Raw genomic sequence first — 23,381 nt, 5'->3', positions numbered from 1 at the left:
GTGAATAATCTTCAACTACTAACATGTAAACTTGACATAACAGGCCCCAGAAGGGATGTATCATCCAAACCAGAGCCAGTTTGCTAAACAGGATATAAACAGTCGAGTATGCTTTATCTCATCCATTGTTACATTTTACCTACTGTAAGGGTAGTCCTCATATTTTTGATTTCCCTTACTTTCCCTCTCGCCTTTATAATCCAAACATTGTTTATTAATCCCGGTCAAAAGATAAAAATGTGTATGGTGCTCCAAAAGTCTCCCTTAAAAGTCAAACATCAAGATGTTTCACTTTTCTGAAAGTTTAAGAATCAGCAATTGTGCAAAAACACTTGACAAATTGCTCAAAGAATTTTTAATTCATTTATTACCTGTGCACAAGAGAAATAACTACCAATAAAAACTCAAAAGATATACAGTATTTTTACATGGTGGTTAAAAGTAATTAGAATATCACATGACACTGCCAGTGAAAGTAATTCTTCCAATTACAAATCATAATGCATGTTAGAATCTCAATGAGAGAAGCCAAAAAGCCTTAGAAGCAGTGTTGGAGCATACAGTAGTGCTCCTTCAATCTGCCAAAAGATTAAGATAATTTACAGTCAATCCATGTGAATACTGAGACAATGTTACAATGCAGCTTTCTGTACAGTTAGATGTAGACTTAGAGATAATTAGATCAATAATTCTAGCATATTTCAAATGAATTTGCCTAAACGCTTCTGCTGATGTTTACCAAAGATCCTCAAAGTTTCTGCGCTAGAAATGTGTCAATTTTATTTGTTCTGGATTTTTTTGGTTACATAGATTCATTCTATTGCAATGTGCAAATTCCTAGATGTGAGCGGTTTCCAACATTTATATTGTGTGTATATTTTATACAAATAAAAGCAAAAATGATAGATAAATCAAATGGTATAAATCTTACAGCATTTTGCTAGCAAAAAATACATGCTGAAGTCACAAAAAGCAGTATTGGTATCCACAAATTATAGCTTCATTTAATTTGTTTCCTTTTTAATAATTTGTAATCTACATAAATTACTACCCAAAGCTAATGTTTAAGTAGTAAATAAATTGGACAATTGTAGGTCTGACAAAACCTGTTCATTCAACTGTGAAAGATGATACTTGTTTCAACAAAATCACAATAAATGCTGAACAAAGAAGTGTTTGATGCATGCAACAACTGTGAATGAAAAAGCATTGATTCCCACTGTTCAAAGAAAACTACTGCACTCCACCTTAAAATGCATCAGACTGGGTTTAGTTAGAACAAGACAATCCCAAAAGTCAGAATGAAATAAAGCAAGTATTTTAAAGATTTAAGAGCTGTTATCAAAAATAAATTACATTTTTCAAGTTAAAGAAATGTTGCTATGATGGTTGGGAGCCCAGTAGCCTTTCAATAGCTGCATTGATATCTCCTCCTGTTGCTATTAGAGCTTGTAAATTTGCTTCACGGTTCAAAAATCCCATTGCACTGAGCTGCTCCAGTTGTTGCTGAAATCTGACTTCTGGATTTTGTAACTGCTAAAAAGAGGACAATTTATTTCAAGCTGTAGACACAGGCTTAATACAAATACTGTGAAGAAATTGTACTAGATGATTTAAAATACATTTGATTCTATTCCATACTTTGTCTTGGTGTATTTCTGCAACTAAAGTTTCCTTTAAGTCTCCAAAACTAGAGAGCAAAATTGAAGTGCTTGAACAACTGCAACTGAATAGCATCCTTCTCAGAGGACAGTCTGCTGACTGGTTTAAGAACACCTGTACCAAAAGTTGATTGTTTTTTAACTGACTACAGGAAGTGCTGCATGTTCGATGTGATGTAAGGGAGCAAAGCAAGATAATCTAAGAATCATTTCCTTAAAATAGTTCCTTCAAAGTGTCATTAATAGATTGTTCTTGTAAGTGAAATGAAGAGTTAAATCCAATGATGCTATTCTTCAGAGATTTTTAATAAACTCATTGTTGGTTACTGAATGTGATGAGGCACAGTAAAGTTATTCCTGTTATTGGCATATCACCTTTATAATTTCTAAACGCTTTTAAAAAGGTAAAGAAGTATTTGAAGTTTGCAAAAGTTTTATAACAGCTAGAACTTCCAAATGGGAAACTGAACAGCTGTGCTTTTATGGTCTGATCCTGCTCCCACGCTATTAGTGCAGAACTCCTACTGACTAAGATGGCACAGGATTGAGCCGTACAAACTTCTGATAGTTAGAAGGATTCTTTGAAACCATTTTAGTTGTAAGTAACAATATGTTTAACATGGGTATTTTAAACCAACAAGGCCAAAGAAACTACACTTCTTGCTGTTTCCAGAAGTTGTCATTCCAAGAGTTCTTTAACTCCAGTTATGGCAGATAAGCAACAAAGGAAAAACTGTTTTTCAAATATTTGGTTTTAAAGAGTGAACACAGTTAGTGACCAGCCCATAAAAATACAAAAAAAACCCCCTTGTTTTGTTCATCGTTAAGGCTGCTATTCTATCTTGATTCGAGCTATTAAGCCCATGTTCAAGTATTACAGCACAGATGGTATGGCTGTTCTGAACTCCCTACATTACCTAAGTAGTAAGGGAAAATTAAATGGACACAAAATTCTCTTATCCAACATTTTTAATCTATTTACTATTTGTTACTTGGAACTTTCAGTTTAACAGATTAAGCAAAAACATTTTGCTCTGATTTCTAGTTTGTGTGCATTTTGCAGAATGTTATCTATAGTGAGTGTCCTCTGTCTGTATAGGTTCCCGATATAGCAATTAAGCTGACAAATATTTTGAAGATAAAATGTTACTGTACAAACAAGAATGAGCAGAAATCTTAGGAGCTATTGCAGTACCTGAAACAACAACAACTTGCTTTTTGAAATCTAGTTCATTTCAAGTTTGCAATAAAAGCAGTACCCAAATTAAGAATTTTATAGCTTTTGTCAGTCTAAGTTTGCTCTTTGTACTACTAAGGACATTTTGCAAATTGTGAGAAACTTCTACCACCATCTCAGTCTTTCAGACCAATACAATACAAATGACACCTACACAGAATTGAAATAGCTTAAAAAAAACAAACAAACCAAAACCTGACTGGGCAGAGGCATAAGTGAAAGGCTTAACATTAACACTGAATCTGTGCATTTCTCTGGGCACGTGAACAACTCAAGGGCTAATGGTCCCCAGGACAGAAGTATTAAAATTTTAATTTTTCCAGCATTTATTTTCACATCTGGGAAAGTAACAGTTTTCTAGCCTGGTCCACTCATCCATCCATGAGCCAGCAGTATTAAGCATGTGTTTTTCCAAGTACTTTCTCCTAACTGCCCCTTTCAGCCTACATTGATAAATCAAATATTAGCTACATATTAAAGTTCTAGGATTTAGCCATCTGCTACCTTACCTGAGCATTTGCACCAGCAAGTGCCTGCAACATTTGCTGAACAAACTGTTGGTGACCAGGTTCAGCAACTCCTGAGGCTGGACTTGTATTTTCACTGGGGATGGAGCTAGGTACAGTTGTGCCTGTAGGACCTCCAGTGCTTCCTAATCCCCCTACACCAGGATTAAATCTGCAGAGATGAGGAACAGCAATGTTAACATTTATTTTTGTATTAAAGTTGATCATCATATACTGTTACTCCTCCCCCCACCAACTGTCTAACTGGAATTCTGTGGATATCAGTGGGAATGGAGAATGTATATTTAATGTAAATAAAGCATCCGAACACAGTAAGATCCATTATAAATAGGGCCTTACCAAGTTCATGGTCCAGTTTGGTCAATTTCATGGTCATAGGATTTTAAAAATTGTAAATTTCATAATTTCAGCTATTTAACTTTGAAATTCCACTATGTTGTAATTGTAGGGGTCCTGACCCAAAAAGGAGTTTGGGGGGGGAGGTCACAAGGTTATTGTGGGGGAGGGGTTGTGGTACTGCTAGCCTTACGTCTGCACTGCTACTGGTGGCGGTGCTGCCTTCAGAGCTGGAGAGCAGCAGCTGCTGGCCAGGAGCCCAGCTCTGAAGGCAGAGCTGTCAGCAGCAGCAGCATAGAAGTAATGATGGCACACTATGGTATTGCCACCCTTACTTCTGCACTGCTGCATGCAGAGCTGGGCCCTCAGTCAGCAACCACCACTCTCCAGCCACCCAGCTCTGAAGGCAGCGCAGAAGTAAGGGTGGCAATATCGCAGCCCCCCCTAAAATAACCTTGCAACTCCCACTGCAACTCCCTTTTGGGTCAGAACCCCCAACTTGAGAAACACTAGTCTCCCCCGTTCAATCTGTATAGTATAGGGTAAAAGCACACAAAAGACCAGATTTTATGGTCCGTGATGCGTTTTTCATGGCGTGAATTTGGTAGGGCCCTAATTATAAACATTAGCATTTTAACGTTTTTTAACGGAAAAAAAGTAGGAGATGCCGAAAATGAAGATTTTAGTAAACTGAAGATGGTGTTTGTGTGGAACAACTTGTGCAACTAGACAAGCTTCTAAATTTAAAGAAGCAAGTCAAAAAGCTGACAAATAAACCAAATAGATTTAAAATAAATAAATAAAGAAATGTACAAGTTTGTTGGGCCAACTCTTACCCTGGTATAAGCCCTGGTGCTTCTGTTGCTAGTGTCTGCAAGCCCTGTTGAATTTGTAGTAAAGCTTGCATTGCTCTAGGGTTTGACATTGCCGACAGTGTGTCCGGGTTCTGCATCTAAGAAAAGGAAAAACTCGTTATATAAATGAAACATGTACAGAGTTAATCTTCATCACTGGTTGTTTTTTGTAGTGAACCCACCCCCTCAACACCTGCTATTGCTCATCTTTTTATTCTAATACCTCTCTGCACCCTTCTTGTGATGGTTCCCTCTTTTGCAGTAACAGCTCCACCAAGACCTTTTAAGTATGGGGAAGAGTGACAGATAAAGCAATATCCTCAAAAAAATGTTACTGTATTAAATGCAAAGCTTACATATTATTGTGGGCGAGGATTGCAGGTAACCTCTTGGGGGGATATGATGTAAGACCTGGGAGTTCAAAGGACTATACTGAGATTATGCCAGACAAAAATGGATTTTCTGGGCCAATAAGGGTGAACTGAATTACCTAGAGAAACGTTAATGCAAATTACTCACTTCCGGTGATGCAAAACCCAGCTTTTTAAGCTACACCCCGAAGAGAGGGTGATTGTCTTCTGACTATCTGGTCCTGAAGGCTAATGGCCTGAGCTGTATAGGAACAAGATGACCTGCCGAGTCTTAGTTCTGAGAGAGTTATAAACTTGTAACCAGAGGAAAACCCAGATGTGGGTTTTGAAGGACTGACACCTACCAGAGCCCGAAGTTGGAGCTGGAGTGATCTCTGGTGACTCTTTAGCATGCATGTCGGTCCTTCTATTGTTTTTAAAAAAATTTCTGCAATGCTTTTAGCTTAAGAATAAATGTGCTTCCTTATAACAGCAGGCAGTATATTGGGCATAGCTTTTGGAAAGAAAGCAAAGCACAGATGCTGGCTTTAGGCAGTCTGGCTTGCTAGAAATATCACAGTGTAAATTAGGGAGCTGAGCAGCTGTAACATCCCAGGACAGAAGGAAGAGAGATGTGGATCTCTGCCTAAGAGAGTTGACAGCTGAGGAGCTGGGAGCCTAGATCACCAGAGGATGCGGGGAGGAGGATAAAGGTGCAATTGGCCTGAATTGTGACAAGCAGTACTCCAGAAACACTGTTTCTCACTATTCTTCCAGTGAAATGGATCATCTGACATATCTGAACTTCAGAACAGGACTGCTATTAAGTTCAGACTTTGCAAGTGTATGCCCGCTACCCCCTCTCTGCATTATCAATAGTGCCATATCAGCCTACTTATGTACATGAATGCTATCTAGATGATGCATACAGTCTGATGTATACACTTAAGATGGCTGGATCAAGTTCCTCTTCACCTGCTGGAACATCTGAACCTGTAGCTTTCACAACTATTGATGAGCACAAGCCAAATCCTGAGATCTGAAAATCTCTAGACACTGCGAAGTTTCAAATATGAAACTGAAGTTTATGGCTTCAGCCCATCTTTTATTAGAACAACTGTATAAACAAAAGGTGAAATCTTGCAGTGACTTTTGAGTAACAATCTTTGTCTAAGATTCAAACTCTTGAGGGTTACAACAAAGACAGCGTACTCATTTACCATTTGGAGGATCACCTAATGGATCCTAAAATGAGGCTGGCTTAGTATTTGGTTGTGCTATTTATCATCTTGTCTTTAATGTTACAATGGACCGCTACCGGATTTTTGACAAACACTGCGCTTCAAAAGGAAGTGGCTGAAAATTACGACATGCTAAGAACTAACTATTTCCTTCTGTGTTTTGAGATTGTGGCACTCCTTTCCTCTTAGGGAAAGGGGTCTAGTTTCAAGGTTCACACTTGAAGACCAACAAAAGCAAAGTGTTTCAAGAAGGCCCTACCAGCAGTGGCTGCTCCTCTAACAACCATTCTAATTGGGTGATTTAGTATAGGATAAAAATCCTACCATGTTAGGCTCCTAACCACCCTGTTTTCCAGTTTTTCCCTTAGGCTATGCCTACGCTACAATAAAAACACCCATGGCAGCTGACTCAGGCTCACAGGGCTCGGGCTGTGGGGCTATAAAATTGCAGTGTAGATGTTTGGGCTCAGGCTGGAGTCTGGGCTCTAGGATCCTTGCATGGATCAGGCCAAGTTGTCAGCTTCCACAAATGCAGAACAGGATCTGGAGAAAAATTCTAAATCTTCTCTGGTTAAAGTTTAGGCCAGTAGCGCTCAGTGAGATATTAGAAGTGTTGTGGGCCCTTCACGCCCACAATATGTCTTTTAGATAGGTTAGGGAAGACCAGAGGAAAAGAGCTAGATTCACAGCTGGTGAAATTTTTCAGTGTCTCAGAGGAAGAACCCGTGCCAACTTCTGTAAAGTAAGCTGCTATGCACTCTTTGCTTAGCAAAACAATGTTGACAACTTGTCTATCATCTAGTGTCCAACAGTCTGAGTTTTGTTATAATAGAAACGACTGACAATTTAGAGCACTAGATGTCTTAGGATTTCCTTACTCCTGTTAATCTGGTACAGACCTGAGTATAGATCAGAAAGTATACTGATGGGTGAAGATCTCTCCCAAGGGTGGATAGGGCTGCACACAGCTGTGTGCGTTCTTCCTTGCCGAGCACTCCCACAGAGTAGTATGCAATTGCTCATTATCCCAAAAGACACAGTCACAACAATTGCCATGGGATTCTGTCTCACCTTCCCTCACCTAGAGGATTAGTGCAGAGGTATGGACTGCAGTGTTTTCAGCTCTGCATCTCCATCTCACCCTACTCAGTCAGTGGTTTGAATACCTGACCCAGCCTCTGCGGAGACTGAAAAAATGGATGAGAGTGAGGTGGCTAAAGCTCAATCCAGATAAAAGTAAGGTTATTTTATTTGACGTATGCAATCTGGTCAAGCCAAGCCAGAGCGTTCTTATCAACCATGTTCAAGGCACGAAGACCTCCAGGAAGCCGAGTCATTGTGCAGTTCTCAACAATATGCGTCATGGTTTATGGCTGCATACACAGACACAGTGGACACTCATTCAGGGCACACTATCAGGCCTCTACCTTTTAGGGAGGGAAAGGCAAACCAAGAGCTCCTATTAGTGGTGGCGGAAAAGAGGTTTGGTTTAGTATTTGCAAAGCAGCACAAGGAAAAGGTAGAAAAACTGTTCTCTGGAAACAAGTCATTATTCATCCAAACAAAGCAGCAGAAGCAATACCTATCTTCTAATAGGTGTGAAACTTTGGGACAAATGGGAATGAGGAGGTGAATCTGATGAATTAGTCATTTACAAGTATTTAAATAACTAAAACCCACAATTGAAGCTAGTGTTTGCAGTAGAATCATAGACCAGGCCTTTATTCTTTCAACCAGAACAAAGCAAGACCATATGTTTGCAAATTGGCAAGGCTACATGCAAGATGTTCACTGACAACAGTTAGCCTCTCTTTTACTCACTTGTTGAAGGAAAGTTGGGAGTTGTTGTCTCATTTGTTCCTGAAGCTGAGGATTTCCAGCAAATAAGGGATTATTCAGCATCATCTATGGGGCAAATGTTCAATTTTAGCTGCAAATACTAAATATAGTAAATAAAGCTGCACCCTGCCCCCCCCCTTTAGTGCAACTTATATATTCAATACATTTATAATTAACTGTTTTACATGACAATTAGGATCTTCTTTGAAAAACAGAAATATTTTAAATGACCATGTTGTCTTCCTTCACTTACTGTCCAAAACCGATTTCTAGTAGACATCCAGTCATATAACAATGGACAACAAGGTGGGGTGCTTTGTTTTTTTTAATCCAAATGGAAGTGCCAGATATTTGCATAAACATCCCCTTGAGATGAGACTGAAGAGGATGAACAGGATAAGACCTTCATACTACAGAGTTGAGACTGTTCCTCTATGCACACATTCAATGTGTCCAAAAAGCCAGTGACGCTCCCCTGCTATGTTTTTTTTAAAAAGCATGTGATACTTTCCATTCCACTTGGCACACATCCAACCTGTGCTGACTCTTTAGAAGCTGAACCCATAAGTGATATTAGGAAAAGACTATGCCACCATTCATAAAGCTGTAATAGTATTTGCACTTATACAGCAAATGAAGCCGTACAGGAAGGCCACAGCTGAAGAATGAAGATACAAGTGTCACGATCACACTGATAACCTGAACAACTAACTCCTAAAATCAGTTTGGGGCTACATTTACCAGTGGCCCTGCCTACAAGTTTGAGACTAACTTTTCAAGTGGTTCCTATATGAGGTCACAAGTTTATGGTTTTTAAAATGTTTCACACTAAAGTACACAAAAAACTTTCAGCTCCAGTGGTTGTTCTATCCATCTAATACTTATTTAGTACTACCTGGCCCCTTTGGTTCACCTAAGGTTCTGAGCCAAGTGTTTGAGTTTGCTCTGCAGTCTTGCCCAGAGCAATGTTAATGCTCAATGTTTAGCTCTATCCTCCAGTTAGACTCAGGAAGTTGACTGTCAAGATGTCTAATGAGGAACTGGAGAAGCCTTTTAATACGCTAGTAGGTGTTGGTGCTAGACAGCACATAAAATCATTCCTTTGTTGTGACAATAGTTATTGCATGAATTTGCAATACCTCTCTTTTCATTCGGTACATACAATACATAGGTGCATTTACCTGTGCTGCAAGATCAGGGTTCTGGCTTAGTGACTGCATCATGCTTCTCATATAGGGTGCAGACAACATGTTCTGCATAAGCTGTGGATTTTCTGTTATCTGCTGCAACAAACTCTGCATTCCTGGAGTGTTGAACATACCAGCTTAAAAAGTAGAAATAGCCACTTTAGCAATTCATAAGCATGAAAATAGTGACAGATGCATTTTCATTTAATTATAATTAAATATGGTGATGAGTGCATAACACATTTCCATAATTTAACATGAGAGAGTAATTACTGTCTATAATGGACATCAGCTGCCACTCATCTCAAGAAGCTTCTCCACTTTTAACCCATAACCCAGAGGTGGGGAACCTATGGCCTGTGGGCCAGATTCAGCACCGTGCTTAATTTCATCTGGCCCGTGGCAAGCCTCGGCACCGTAGGCCAGAAGCACCGAGCCTCTGTGCTGCCCCGCGGGGGACTCACCCCGCTGCGGAGTGAAGCTAGAGTTGCCCGGCCATTAAAATTCCAGTTGGTGGCGCAGCAAGGCTAAGGCAGGCTCCTTGTGTGCCCTGGCTCCGTGCAACTCCCAGAAGCAGCCGGCATGGCCCTGTGGCCCCCAGGCACAGGGGCAATCAGGGAAGCTCCGCCGGGAACTGCGACCAATGGGAGCTGTTGGAGCGGTGCCTGTGGGCGTGGGCAGCATGCACCGCGCAAAGCCATCTGGTCACGCCTCCGCCTAGGGGTGGGACATGCCGGCTGCTTCCAGGAGCTGCACGGAACCAGGAAGCCTGCCTTAGCCCTGTTGCGCTGCCGACCAGGAGCTACCTGGCGGAGCCTGCACCCCAAACTCCCTCCCACACCCCCAACCCTGTCGCAGGTCGGAACCCCCTCCTGCTCCCTAACTCCCTCCCAGACTCTTCACCCCCACCTGAATCCCAACCCCCGCCACCTCCCGCACTTTGAACCCCTCATTTCTGGCCCCACCCCAGAGCCTGCACCTCCAGCTGGAGCCCTCACCCCCCGCATCCCAACCCCTTGCCGCACTCCATCCTGGAGTCCGCATCCCACACCTCTTCCTGCACCCCAACCCTCTGGCCCAGCCCTGAGCCTGCTCCAACCCCCTTGGCCCCAGCACAGAGCCCCGTCCTACACCCCAAGCCCCTCATCCCCAGCCCAGAGCCAGCACCCCCCAGCCAGAACCCACACCCCAAACCTCTGCCTCAGCCCAGTGAAAGTGAATGGCGGTGGGGGACTGGAGTGAGTGGGGGTGGGGCCTCAAGGAAGGGGTGTGGGTGTTTGGTTTTGTGCAATTAGAAAGCTGGCAACCCTAGGGGAAGCCCCGAGGCTCCGCGCCCTGCCGCAGGGCTGTGTGGGGTCCGCGGTAGATTTTTTTTTCTGTGGGTCAATGGCCCCTGATAGAAAAGAGGTTCCCCACCTCTATCATAATCAAATGGAAGAGATGCCCAGTGTTTAAATATTTTACAAGTAACTAGCACATAACTGCAACAAACAGCTCAAGAGCAAATTCCCTTTTTAGGGAAGGCATGTTTCAAAATGAAAACTAGATTCTAATAGGGGCAGAAAAAATGGTTACTCACCTTCTCGTAACTGTTGTTCTTCAAGATGTGTTGTTCACCTCCATTCCAATCAGGTGCGTGCGCATGCGTGTGCACGCCAGCCGGAAGATTAAGAAGGAACTGGGGGTGGGGTGTCAGCAGGGCTCTATATTGAGCGCCATGAAGGCACGACTCCAGGGGGCGTCCAGGCCGACCACCACAGAGACTGCTACGGAAAAATCTTCCAGCTACCGTGCATCTGCACACGCACACACCTGATAGGAACTGACCTGAACAAGCAGTCGAAGAAGAACAGGCTGTTAAACTAATAAGGGCACTTCTCAAAATTGTTCACTCTCCATAATTCTTTTAAACTACTCAGAAAACCTGATTATCCTATCACAAATGGTACCAAAACTTCTAGAAGTGTGCCCAGTCACACCCTTGCAGTCTTACATAGGCCTCCTGCACACGGTTTTGGAGCTGTATCTTCAATTGTTAATTTACATCTCTCTTCAGTTATTCATTCTAGTCATTCCTTCACCATCTAACTACGTGCTATCACTACAAAGTCAGATCCAGCATACCTCTTCCCATACCTTGTACAGGAAGAATGTGGTGTGCTTTTTGGGTAACCTGAATAATCTACCAACATTAGTAAGCTTGCAAACAGCTCCGAAGAGAAGTCAACTCCCAAAGCTGTGCAAGAGCACTGCGAACTAGTTCTTCCTTAACCGGCAAAACTTCAGTTTGTAACCAACCGAGTCATATGAGTGTGGAGTTGATACTGAAACCAAGATATTCTACTTTCCATTTTGCACACTTATTCAAAAACGTTACCTAGTTTTTGAAGTTATTCTCTGGCAAAAAAAGATTTATATGCCAAATTTTTGGCAGACAAATTTTCACATCCAAGTTTAATACTCATATCCAAAGACTTAGAAGTCATACTGAAATATATGTACTAGTTACATCAGCATGAATTGAAACGAAGTTGAAACTTTCACAATTGAAAAAAACAACAACAAACCAAGACTATCTTGGGTATCAAAACTCTATAGACATTTGAGTTATATTACTAAATCTTAATTTAGGGTAATTCCATTTTATCAAATAATCCCAGACTTTTGGGGTGGGGTTTGCTTCTTGTCATATGTTTTGCCGTACTTCTGTGGTGGAACACAGCACTGGTTTAACACAAGTGGCTGCAACAGATCTTTCTATACCTCTCCTTCTGCTCCTGTGCCTGTCCTGGTCTCCCTCCCCACGTTTATCCTCCTTAACGTGCACCTCTCTACCCTAACCAATCTGTCCCAGAAGACTGCCGCAGCCTTCCTCCTCTCTGCACAAGAGCAAGTCAGGCTGTTTCCCCCTCCATGCTGAGAACCAGCAGGAGGATCACCAAGAGCACAAGAGTCTCCCTGCTCTCCTCTGCTGCATGGAGCCACACCCAACTACGGCACAGAGTAATTACCGGCAATGTCAGCCCCTGCAACCTGGGGATGCTGCATGTTTAGTAGCTCTGTGGAATGGAGCGTGCTAAGTGAAGATGAATCTTCAGTGAATATTGCTGCCGGCCACTAACAGATTTATGAGCACTAGTTAAGTGCAAATTATTTGCAAAGACTTGTAATTTGGAAAATTTTTGCTACGTTTGCACAGGAATCACAAAAAACCCATCCCTTATAATAGGGCGATTGCTTTATCTCTGCTCCAAGGCACAGAAATACTAGGGCTTCAAGGAAGAGAATAAAATATTTTATTTTTAACATGAGTTAACCATGTTTTCCCTGGCTTGTTCTCAGAAATGGAGAATAATTTTTTGCTGAAAAACTTTTAAAAATTCAGTGTTAGATTGAAAATGTCTATGCTGGTGTTGGACTAAACTGTTAATATGGCAAAGTTATAGGCAACTGAAAACAAGGTTTTATAATGTGAAATGTTCAACAACCTTCATTATAAGCATTGATACCAGCACCACCGATAATATAATCTTATCTAAACAAGTACTCTTATTTTCCCTTCTTATTACAATGTATCTTTTGCCTTTATATTGCAGCAAATCCTATTTTCCTCCAAATCTATACCAAAGTATTTGATACATTGATTCTGACCTCCACTCTGCCGGAGATGTCAACCTGCATCGACTACTTATTACATTTTCAAACAAGCACCTTTATGCTCTCTTCCATGGTGGCTTTCGCACGAGAGGTGATCCCATAAACATCCACTAAACTACCTCATTGTCCTTAAACCTTGTCTTGTTTGCTTTGTTGCCTACAGAAAACTTGATATCAATAAGTAGAGCTGGGCTGCTGATCACTGTTTTCTTGTTTCCATAGGCTCTTCCTGTCTATTGTTTCCACCCTTTGTTTCTTGACAGATTTAGACTGTAAGCTCTTTGAAGCACAGACAATATTTTTTGTTATGTGTTTGTGCAGTGCCTAGCACAATAAAGCTGTGGGTCCATGACTGGGGCTCCTACGTACCATGATAATACAAACAAACTGACTGAAGTTGAGGCATTACTATTACAATTTCTAACATTGGTTTATTTAACACATTCACATTTCATTCGTCTGTTTACATGGTAAAATTTCAGATCTCACATTAACTCTATATGTCCTTTCAGGTAAGTGGGAAAGATTGAGAGGCTGTATTCTAACAATATCTCATTCAATACCTACCTTACTGGACTTTGCACTCTGTCTAGTGTGCAGAATGTTTTTAATTTGTCTAGCAAGTCTCTACTTTTACTGTTATTTTAGCAGATTTGTGGCTCCTCTTAGTATTCTTGAGATAAGTTTACTTTGCATGTTTGTTTTCCTACATAGGACTTTGATACTAGTAAAGAGAGCTATGCAAGCAAATATTAGTAACACTAAATCAAGTCATTTAAACACAACTTTTTCCAACACAAGAATGTCTGTCACTTCAGCAATTTCTTGCATGGGTGCAAGTAAATACAATTCTATCATAATGAACATACCTCCTACTCCGGGTCCCAAATTAGGCATGGTTGAGCCTTGTCCTGTACTGGTGGTGGTGCTATTTCCAACACTACTACTGCCCCCACTTTCGCCACTGCTGCTGCTACTGGTTGTGGAATTCTGAGAACTGGACTGAGGAGCCCAAGGATTTGGTAAAGGGTCTCTATTTTCTGTACGAGACGGCTGATTTTCCCCACCTGAAGATGCATTGCTTACTAAGGAAGCAAATGGGTTACCTCCAAACTACAAAGGAGGAAAAACAAGGAATACCATCTATTAAAACCATCAATTTTATCTCTGCTAGAAATGACAGGTTTTGAGACGTATGCAAAATTACAAACTTGAAGACTACTGATACCGAGAGCAGTCTTTAATTATATTCACCATCCTAAAACCAGTTTCATGGTAGAATAATCAGCTGTTTTGAGATGCTAATCTTAAAAAGGGACATTTAAAAAAAAAAAAAAAAAAAAAAAAATCACATCTCTGAAAATGTGGTACCTTACTATAGCAGCAAAACACCCAGGATTTCAGGCTGAAAGTAGTTACGGAAAAATCTATTTTCTATTTTGTTAACTTGGTGCATTTGTCAACACTTTTCTTACAGTGAAACTGACTATATATCTCCAGCATATTCAGTTTCTCTCTTGTTGAAAAGACTTAAGAAAAGCAGCAAAAAAGACTTCCGAAACTGTTCATAAGGACTCTAAGATAGAATTTCCTGAATCTATTTAAAGAGTACTTTAAAAAACTTTTAGGAATTTAAGTCAATTTCAGAAAATTCAAGTTAAGAGTGTTCCTTTATGAAACAGCACATGCCATAATCACTGACTTTCAGACAGTGTCACAAAACTAAGAAACAAAAACTTTATTCTTTCAAGGTTGAGAGTTTGGGATTTCTGCAGTCCTACTTTTACAAGTGGAAACAGAAAGTGCAGTGTCTTCTAGCACCAAATTACATTTTCTTGAATGCTTGTTTAAACAGTGCATAATTTCCTTCACTCCTGAGAAAATGATTTAATATTAAGTTGTATGTACCCATTTCTCACCTGCTCTTGGGCTGCATTCAACATTGGTTCCTGAATATCTGTGTACATGCGTCGCAAGGCATTGTATCCACCTGGGATACTCTCAAGGTTGCTCAAGGCTCGGTCTTGGTTTCTCATCATTTCCTGCATCATTGCAGGGTTTCTCGCAAGTTCTAGTGTCTAAGTAAGTGGAACATTTAATCTGTATTAGTAAAAAATACATTCTAAAGTGAAAATAATCTGAAGCAATGTCTCATTTATAACAGCTATTTATAGATTATCCAACCTGCCGCAGTTTAGTGTGAACTGCTGTTAGAGCTACAGCAAGAATTTTTCTTGTTGGAATCATTAGAAAGTTAAGCCAACTGAATTTTCATTAGCCATTTTGTCAAAATTGTAAAATGTTGAAAGTTTAGTTATATAGCATTGATACATTCATACTGTTTATATGTTACTGGACAGGAGAGAGGAAGGAAGACACAGAAAGTTATGTCCAAGTTCATTTCTATTCAAACAGAATTAGTGAATTTACTATTGTTTCAACTCAGAAATAGAGTATGCTGTTTCCAAATAGGAACCACTAGGAATAAATACCTGGTTTCTCAAATCCACAGTATCCATTAGTTTGTGTCTTAAAAGCCTCTACAGTGTAGAAGTATACCAGCAGCTTTCAACTGCATTTAAAATCTGACTGAAGTACTAAAAGTTAGATTAAAGCAGTGTTGGTTTTTTTTGGCAAGTACATTATTGGCTGTATAATAACTCTCCTTTCTCAATGAAAATAGGAGATCTGAAGTGCACACAAGTTCTGCCCTAGTTTAACTTCAGAAAATTAAGTTATGTAATCCTGAAATACTCTCCAGGGAATGTTATAGATTATTTAACATTAAAGACAACACACTGAACTATTTCAGACATTAGTGACTAGAAAAAAAAAATCAACAGTATTTGCCTAGAGTAGCATTCTATGAGTTTTCCTTTATGATCCTAAATTTCTCAGCAATACTTCAAACACTCAAGTCAGCATATTTAATTTTATTAAAGAATTTTAAAGTTTATTAATTTACAGAGAACTTTCAACATACTTGTCTCATTATATCTGGATTATTAAGCATGTGACTGATCTCTGGATTTCGCTGTATCAATTGCTGCATTTGAGGATTGGCCATAATTAACTGCCTCATCAGGTCAGGATTTGAAAGCATGCTCTGAACAAAGGGATTTTCCATTATCTGAACCATCATTTCCGGGTTGGACATGAGCTGTCGCTGCATCTGACTTTGTAACTCTGAAAAGTTAGATGTATTCAGGCCCAGGCTACTCAGACCTGAAAGTCCTCCAAGGCCACCTTAAGAGGGGAGGGGGGGGGGGAAAAAGAGAAAAAAATGAACTTTCTGCTTTTAGTACATTTCTAAATCAATTTAATCCAGACAACTTTTTTAAATTCAAAATACTTTCATGTATCACCCAAATTTCCAGACAATGCGAAACAGTGGGAATTCCATCCTTCCTAGACACTAAAGAGTCCTTTCTCCAATGTCTGTTGTTTTAATAATGAATACGTTTAGCTGACAACCAATACTTCGGATAATACATACATGTCATTACCACTCTAGAAATGTTGATGTCTGTGTCCCCTAGATTTCAAAAATTTCTCCCTTTTAAACCATGCAATATATACATACATGTCTCAAGAGTATATTTGCAGAAGTAGTCACTTAAAATTTAACTGAGAGTAAGTAAAAGATAGCATTACAACACAGTATAATTTTCCTTGTCTGTTTTATCACAATAACTCTTCCCAGTTCCTAATGCATCAGGTACTAAAAATAAGGTAAAATAGTTTTCTACAATCTTCACGCTGCCTAAATTGCATAACTTCAAACTGACCCCAAAATTGTGGCAACCAAAATCACTTGTGAAATTTGAGCCACTTTAAACCCACAACAGCAAATGCTTACTAAGTTGAACTTTTTTATTCTATTCATTTTTCAGAAAATGAAGAGATAGAGGGCCTGAATCACCAGTGCTAAGTCTGGGGCGGGTAGCAGGAAAAAAAACACTTTTCAACTGCAGAACAGGAGCCAGTCTGTTCTTGTGAAATGCATGCTCTGGAAGAGAAGGTAAGATAGAGCTATTAGGCCCAGTGATTCGATTTGGTCAGAGAAGTAGGTGGGTAGGTAGCTTGTAGGTGGTGTAGCAATTTTGTCACTGTTGTTCACAATCTGGTTGACACAAGGGTCCCAATTTCTGCAGTGCCCTCACTCCTTGGACCAATCCAGATACACTGTAGAGCATGCACAGCTCACAGGCAGCTCTATAATTTTCACATTACCAGTAATGCTGGAATGAAACACCAGCTGCACCTTGCTATTTGTTCATGTGCTATATATGAAGCAGCAGCATACGTGGAATACTCCTATGCAAGATTTTCCACACAGGACGATTTCAAGGAAATAAGATTCCTACGACAGAATGCTGAAATTAAGCCCTTTTCTCTAAATGTCTGGCACATGGGCTGTAACAACTAAGGGAAGGGCAGTGTTCTTAACCCACAAGAACAAAGCAGACAAAGAATCGTACCCAAACCGAAAGGGCTGCTGTTTGTTGAGGCTGGTGTGGAGGTACTACTATTGCTTGATGTCGATGTGGTAGAAGTATTCCCTGTGGTGTTCGTTTGCTGTACTGGATGATCTTGTGATCTGAAAAATAAAGTTAAAACTATAAACCACTTTACTGAGGCAATTTAAAAGATTTCCGGAATGAACCAGAGACAATTTAGCATGAAATAACCAGAATATAAATTACGACTATTCTCATATAGTGTGTCAATACCATTATTTAAATATGGACACCAAGTAATCTGGCTTTTTTTGGGGGGGGGGAGGGGGGGGGGGGGACATGCTTTGGGTATTTCTATTTTCTGCCCAACTGGATATTAAACTCATATTCCCCACCCAGACAAAAACCAGAATCTCAAGATTCTCCAGGACAATCTCTAAAAGGAAAGATTTAAACTCAAATAGGGTTACAAAGATGATTGTGTATGTTTTATCATTCCAAATTGATGTTTTCACTGAGATCCCAAACCCCACCCCTCACTGCGTTGGAACCATGAGTAGGATTTCAGCCAGTCACGGAAGCAATGAACACAGTACCACAGCCATTATTTCTGATAAGTTTCAGCTGTTTTCTGAGCAATAGCAGGTACCAATCCATTTCCCTTCCCATTGTTATCCTGCCCAAACATTGGAAGTAAATTGAGAGAGACAAAACCATCCAGACATCCAAATTATCTGACAGTGCAAAGTAAAACCCTGTCCTACCTAACCATTTCTAGGTGGAGCACTGTGGCAATTCCAATCTGGTGAATGCCAATTGTGGATACAACTGTAAACAGTCTACAGACCAATACAAACAAAACGGAGTCATTTTGGGTTCCAAGTGTTGTAACATGTACTGCACACTACTGTCTATTCAAAGTTAGAACTCTTCAGAAAATGGGAGCACAATTATGTAAACCTGGCTAAGTTTATGACCAAGTCTGTTCCCAAACTCAGTCATGGCAGATTTCTCATTTTCAGTGTCAGGATAGCAGTCCTGCACTTGATGGATCAGCTCAGCTTTGGACAGGTCAATCTGTCCTTTGCTGAAATTATCTGGACCAGTCCCAAAAATGTGAACACACTGACTCACAGGAAATTAGACAGAAGATAGCCTCACTTCTAACAGTACAAACCCCATCTCCAGAACATCGGTATGAAGTTGTTCCTGAAGAAACCAAGTTGGTACAGGGAGGGACTGAACATTTGGACATACACGCATTTCAAAGCCCATTCCTAATTGCAGATGTGTCCCTGGACTGTCACCAGGCCTGTGAAACCCAGAGGTTGGTTATCAGGGCCGGCTCCAGGCACCAGCTGAGCAAGCAGGTGCTTGGGGCGGCACGTTGGGCTCTTCAGCGACAATTCGGCGGAAGGTCCCTCGGTCCCTCTTGGAGGGAAGGACCTGCCGCCAAAGAAGAAAGCAGCACGCTGGAGCTGCCGCGGATCTCAATTGCGGCCCCCCCCCCTCCGCCATTTGGGATGGCAAAAACCCTGGAGCCAGCCCTGTTGGTTATTATCCTACCGTCCCTGCAATGCTTGCTCTCAACTGGGATTCTGGGGTCTGCTGAGGTTGTCTTGTGCCATGTATACCACAATTTCATCCATAAAATCCAGCTATCATGTCAGCTCTGATCATGCTATTTTCTGGCTGACAAATCCTAGCCACCAGAATGGTGATATCTTGGATCCTATCATGGCATGGGAATGCTTGCAGTTGAACTGTGTTTTGCAGGGCTTTTAGGTACTCCATGTATTGGCTGAGGACAAGTTAAGATTTTAATAGCTTACGCATATACCAGAGCAATGCGAACATACTGGTGGTGAGTATGAAGACATCCTCCAAAGTAGGATCCTTGATCAGCCATTCATCCAAATAGAGCAACATGTACTCCCAAATTCTGCAAGCAGGCATGTAGTGAGAAGAATACAGCACTGATGTCAGGCCACAGAAAACAGCTATTCCTACAATCTGAGCTATTCAACGTGCTATGGAGGAACCACCCATCCATGAGATCCAGAGCATAGTCAGTTGCCTTCTCCTAGAAGCATGATGGTTCACAAGGTGACTACAATGAATTCTTCCTTGACTAATTATGATTCTGTTCTGAGATCCGGCATAGGCCTTTTGTCTCTGACTCATGAAATACCTGGAATTCACACTTTTTCACAAGCCAAAAGAGATTGGTTCTTCTGTAGCATATCTTCCTGATAAAACAGTGGCCAAGTGCTTTCCAGGGACAGAGGCAGACATGTAATTCGGAGGGTTTTCTGAAAGCCTAATCATGTAGCCCCAAACAGGACCCATGTCTGATGTGACGAAGGTCACCAGATAGTAAGACTCAGCCGGGCTACAGCAAGTGGTACACTGACTGTATGCATTGATGCCTCTTTACACTCCTTTGGTTATTTGAAAATTGTTCAGAGGGAGCTTAGGATCCTTGGCTTCTGCTGCCGTCGAAGCTGACCACCACCTGCAGGGCATACAGATCTCTCCTGCAAAGGCAATCAATCTGAAAACCAACATGAAGGGGAACTTTTCCCAAATTTTTCCTTTTTTTCCCCACTTTTGAGGGCTGATCCAGAACATCTCACTGTGCCCTGTCTTTCCTTTGTCTTCTGCATAGCTATCTCCACTTATTCCACTAACAGGTTCTCTCCAACATACGGAGTCTCCTTGGTCTTTCAATAGACCTACTGGTGGAACCCACAGTCCTCTGGCCAAATGGATCTATGGATACCCACCGATGGTAGGAGCCTCACCACCATCAAAAGCCGTTCACGTTAGCTCTCCGTTCCAGTCTACATCCTCATACATATTTCTGGATGGAAACCTCAACTTCAAGAGTGATGGCTCTGGACACTTTAAAGGTGAAGCTACCCCACTAGAGGACACTGGGTTTATGCTCACTCAGGAGGTGCTGATAGTGTCTTGGTATTCATTAGCATTTGCCATCTTGGTCTTTTGCTTTAATTTTTTTACTCTTCGAAGCACTACAGCCCAGCCTTGTACAAGATACACAGGAGTGCCCTTGGAAAAGGTGAGACTGGAAATCTTTCACCTAGCCACGTGCGGCCAGGAGTGGGAACCCTGAATCACATCCCCTCAGCTGCTTCTGGTGCAGTTTGCTGTTGCAGAAGGTAAGGAACATCCCCGGAGCACCGCTTACATGCACCCTGGACAACTGCAATGGAACTGCCCTCTGTTGCACAAAAGGCCTGTGAAAGCAGCCATATGCTTGTATGATTAGACAACATTAAATTGTCTTGGCTAAAGAAAATATATGATTTGCAGTTTGTACAAAGTGGAGGTGGTTAGCAGTTGGGGGAAGGCCTTGAAAAATGGTATGCTTAGTTGAAAATACTGGGCTTGGAATGTGGCTTAACTGGAAAAACTGGACCTGGAAGGTAACTGATAAAACAGGTGAAAAGTCTTGAAGAAGCCACCCCAATCATCCGGGGTGGTTCTACATGGCTTTAACAAAAAATAAATTCATAAAGCAGTGAGTAGAGTCACATAGGTTCTGATACATAAAGTATAAAAAGTTCATTACTAGTACCTGCTGTCCAGGTGAAGCCAGCCAATGTGGGTTTGAACTTCCTCAGTCTAATCCTGTAGTAAGTACCTGAACAATGCTTATAACTGCATGTTACTGTATGGGTATGATTGCTTAGGCATTTAAGGCCCATTTGGAGTAGCTGTATAAATAGTATTCGGCCTTTGAATTTAATAAAGGAAATTAAGATTAAACTGGTGTCCTGGTGATACCTGTATTATCAATAAAAATAATTCCAATAGGGCTTCTGCTCTATACTTGGAGATTGACTTAAAGGTAAACAATACAGCTGATGTGTTCATCTTTTGCAGATATTTTTCTGCCATTTGGGCATGGTTTGAAGTTGATAAGGAGGCTGCCTTCATCCTGGAGAGGTGAAAACTGAAACACCTTAGAAACTATAGGGCAACAAACAATGCTGGTGTTCAGCACCCACATGCCAGGATTGAGTGCCCAAAGAACAGAAATAGTTTGTTTTTTACTATTAGCAACCTAAACCCATCTACAAGGGAGGAACATGGCAAACAATACTCATGAAAAGAGCACTGTGACTGTAGAGGCCCAGCTCCTGCAAGGAGTTTTCACTGACTGAAGTCAAGAAGGAGCTGACTGGAAAGTTCCAAGTGTAGTGGTGAAGTTCAGAAGGTGGCACATGACTGCCAAGAGAGGAGAATGACACTCACACTATCCTGCTATTGCAGCATTTAATGAACAAAAAATTTCCAAGAGTTTGGAGATTTCCACCCATGTTTTTGCAAGGGACCTCAGGACCAGGAGTAAGAATAGTGTCTTTTAGCCAGACCTAGTAATTGCACAACACGAGTTGTCTAATTTGGAAACAAGAATGTTTATTTGGTTTCTTACAGCTAAAGAACAGAAGACAGCTTATCAGCAAGGTTACCTGTTTTGTGTTTTGATGACCAGGTGAACAGTGAGTCCATCGTGAATCCCATGCTGGGTCAGAGTATCTTGATCTTTTAAAATTTTTCCAGCAAATATTAATACAAGTTGATCGGTGTGGGACTTGAAACGCTTAGAGATTTCTTCCTTAAACTAGATATTGGAAAGAAAAAGTTCATGTGATTATGTGTAAATCAGTGCATTAAGTATTCTATTTTAAATAACTTCTGAGATTTGGTGAAGTTATTTTGAGCATGTTTACTATTATGTTTCAAGTTCATACAATAGATGCCCCCTTTATTAAATGCTCCCTCAGCTTTTTATTTTTGACAATGACGATGAAGTCAGATCATTCCTATTTGTACATTCAAAGCAGTACTTCAATCAATAGTGTTAGAAAATGATTAACTTTAAACAGTTTCCTGCAACAGCCTCATATACAACAAAAGCTTAAATGTCAAGGAATGAGAAAAAAAGATTTTGGTTATCTTTTTCAAGTATAGCTTTTCTCATATAATTTTGTATAGGTATATATGTAAGAGGTGTAACTCTTATTAACACCTGTAACAGATGTAAGTATTTGAAAACAGCATTTTCACACTGAGTAAAACCCATTTTTGACAGTGTAGTATTAACATAATGTTAGGCTTGTTACAACCTCCCAAAAGGAAGCATTTCCAGTGTTCTTATATCATCGTCATGTACTGAAATGGGGTCAAATTCCTATAGTCAAAGCACATATAAGAGAACCATAGCTAAGCTGAGCTAATGCTACCATGGCCATCTAACTCGATTTTCTTGCTCTCATGGGGGTTATACAGCACGCTATTTTGAAATACTTCTGACTAGTGTATCATTTCACCACTTAACTTCTGCACATGATACTATGCATTAGCTTTACAGGACTGGTGTGTTATTTACAAAGTTATGGAAAGCAGTTGTTGTGACAGATATAGCAATTTCCTCAATATCCTTGGGAGATCTTAAGTTTAGGTATATCTGAGGTCCATTGTATGAAATGCAAAGTTTATATATTATTGTGGGACAGGATTGAATGTAACCTGGGGGAGAGAGAGAAGAGGATGTGATGTGATGTGATGCCTGGGATTTCAAGAGACTCTATGCCAGACAAGAATGGACTTTTGCTTTAATAAGTGTTAAATGGATTTCCCGGGGAATACCTAGGGAGAGGTTAATGCAAATTTCCCACCTCTGTTTAGAAAAGTATGGCTTGCTGGGAATATCACAGTATTGGCAAGGAACAGGAGGGAGAGAAACATAGATATCTGCCCAAGAGAGGTGATAACTGAAGGGCTGGGAGCCCAGAGTGGGTGCCCTTGGTGGACCACAGAGGGGGGGAAATACAGGTGCAATTGCCCTGAACTGGGACAGCTGTTGCATATGCTTTTACTTGTCTTAACTTTGTATTCTTATCACCAGAAAAAAAATTATAGAACACATTTATAGAAATCAGTCAAAAGAACAGGAATGACTCAGTAGAACTGATAGTGAAATGCAACATTTTCAACATCCA

At 40.7% G+C, this 23,381-nt stretch overlaps 1 protein-coding gene across 2 annotated transcripts in view; it reads right to left on the bottom strand.

Moving 5' to 3' along the window:
- Window positions 1-349: 349 nt before the first annotated feature.
- The window catches only part of UBQLN1 (ubiquilin 1), a 38,575-nt gene continuing 15,543 nt past the window's right edge, over window positions 350-23,381 (bottom strand). Inside the window, exons 2-11 of one of the 2 annotated variants that reach the window (XM_005296815.5) lie at window positions 21,849-22,000; window positions 17,371-17,489; window positions 15,873-16,135; window positions 14,809-14,967; window positions 13,759-14,002; window positions 9,227-9,369; window positions 8,028-8,111; window positions 4,598-4,713; window positions 3,408-3,576; window positions 350-1,536 (exon numbers count right to left, since the gene is read on the bottom strand). In XM_005296815.5, the coding sequence (XP_005296872.1) occupies window positions 1,381-1,536; window positions 3,408-3,576; window positions 4,598-4,713; window positions 8,028-8,111; window positions 9,227-9,369; window positions 13,759-14,002; window positions 14,809-14,967; window positions 15,873-16,135; window positions 17,371-17,489; window positions 21,849-22,000 (1,605 nt within the window). In that variant the 3' untranslated portion in view covers window positions 350-1,380. The remainder of the gene's footprint in view (window positions 1,537-3,407; window positions 3,577-4,597; window positions 4,714-8,027; window positions 8,112-9,226; window positions 9,370-13,758; window positions 14,003-14,808; window positions 14,968-15,872; window positions 16,136-17,370; window positions 17,490-21,848; window positions 22,001-23,381) is intronic. The other variant, XM_005296816.5, reaches the window with a different exon arrangement.

This window comes from Chrysemys picta, chromosome 6, assembly GCF_011386835.1.
Source record: "Chrysemys picta bellii isolate R12L10 chromosome 6, ASM1138683v2, whole genome shotgun sequence".
NCBI classification, from domain to species: domain Eukaryota; kingdom Metazoa; phylum Chordata; order Testudines; family Emydidae; genus Chrysemys; species Chrysemys picta.
This window is presented reverse-complemented; position numbering and strand designations above follow the sequence as displayed.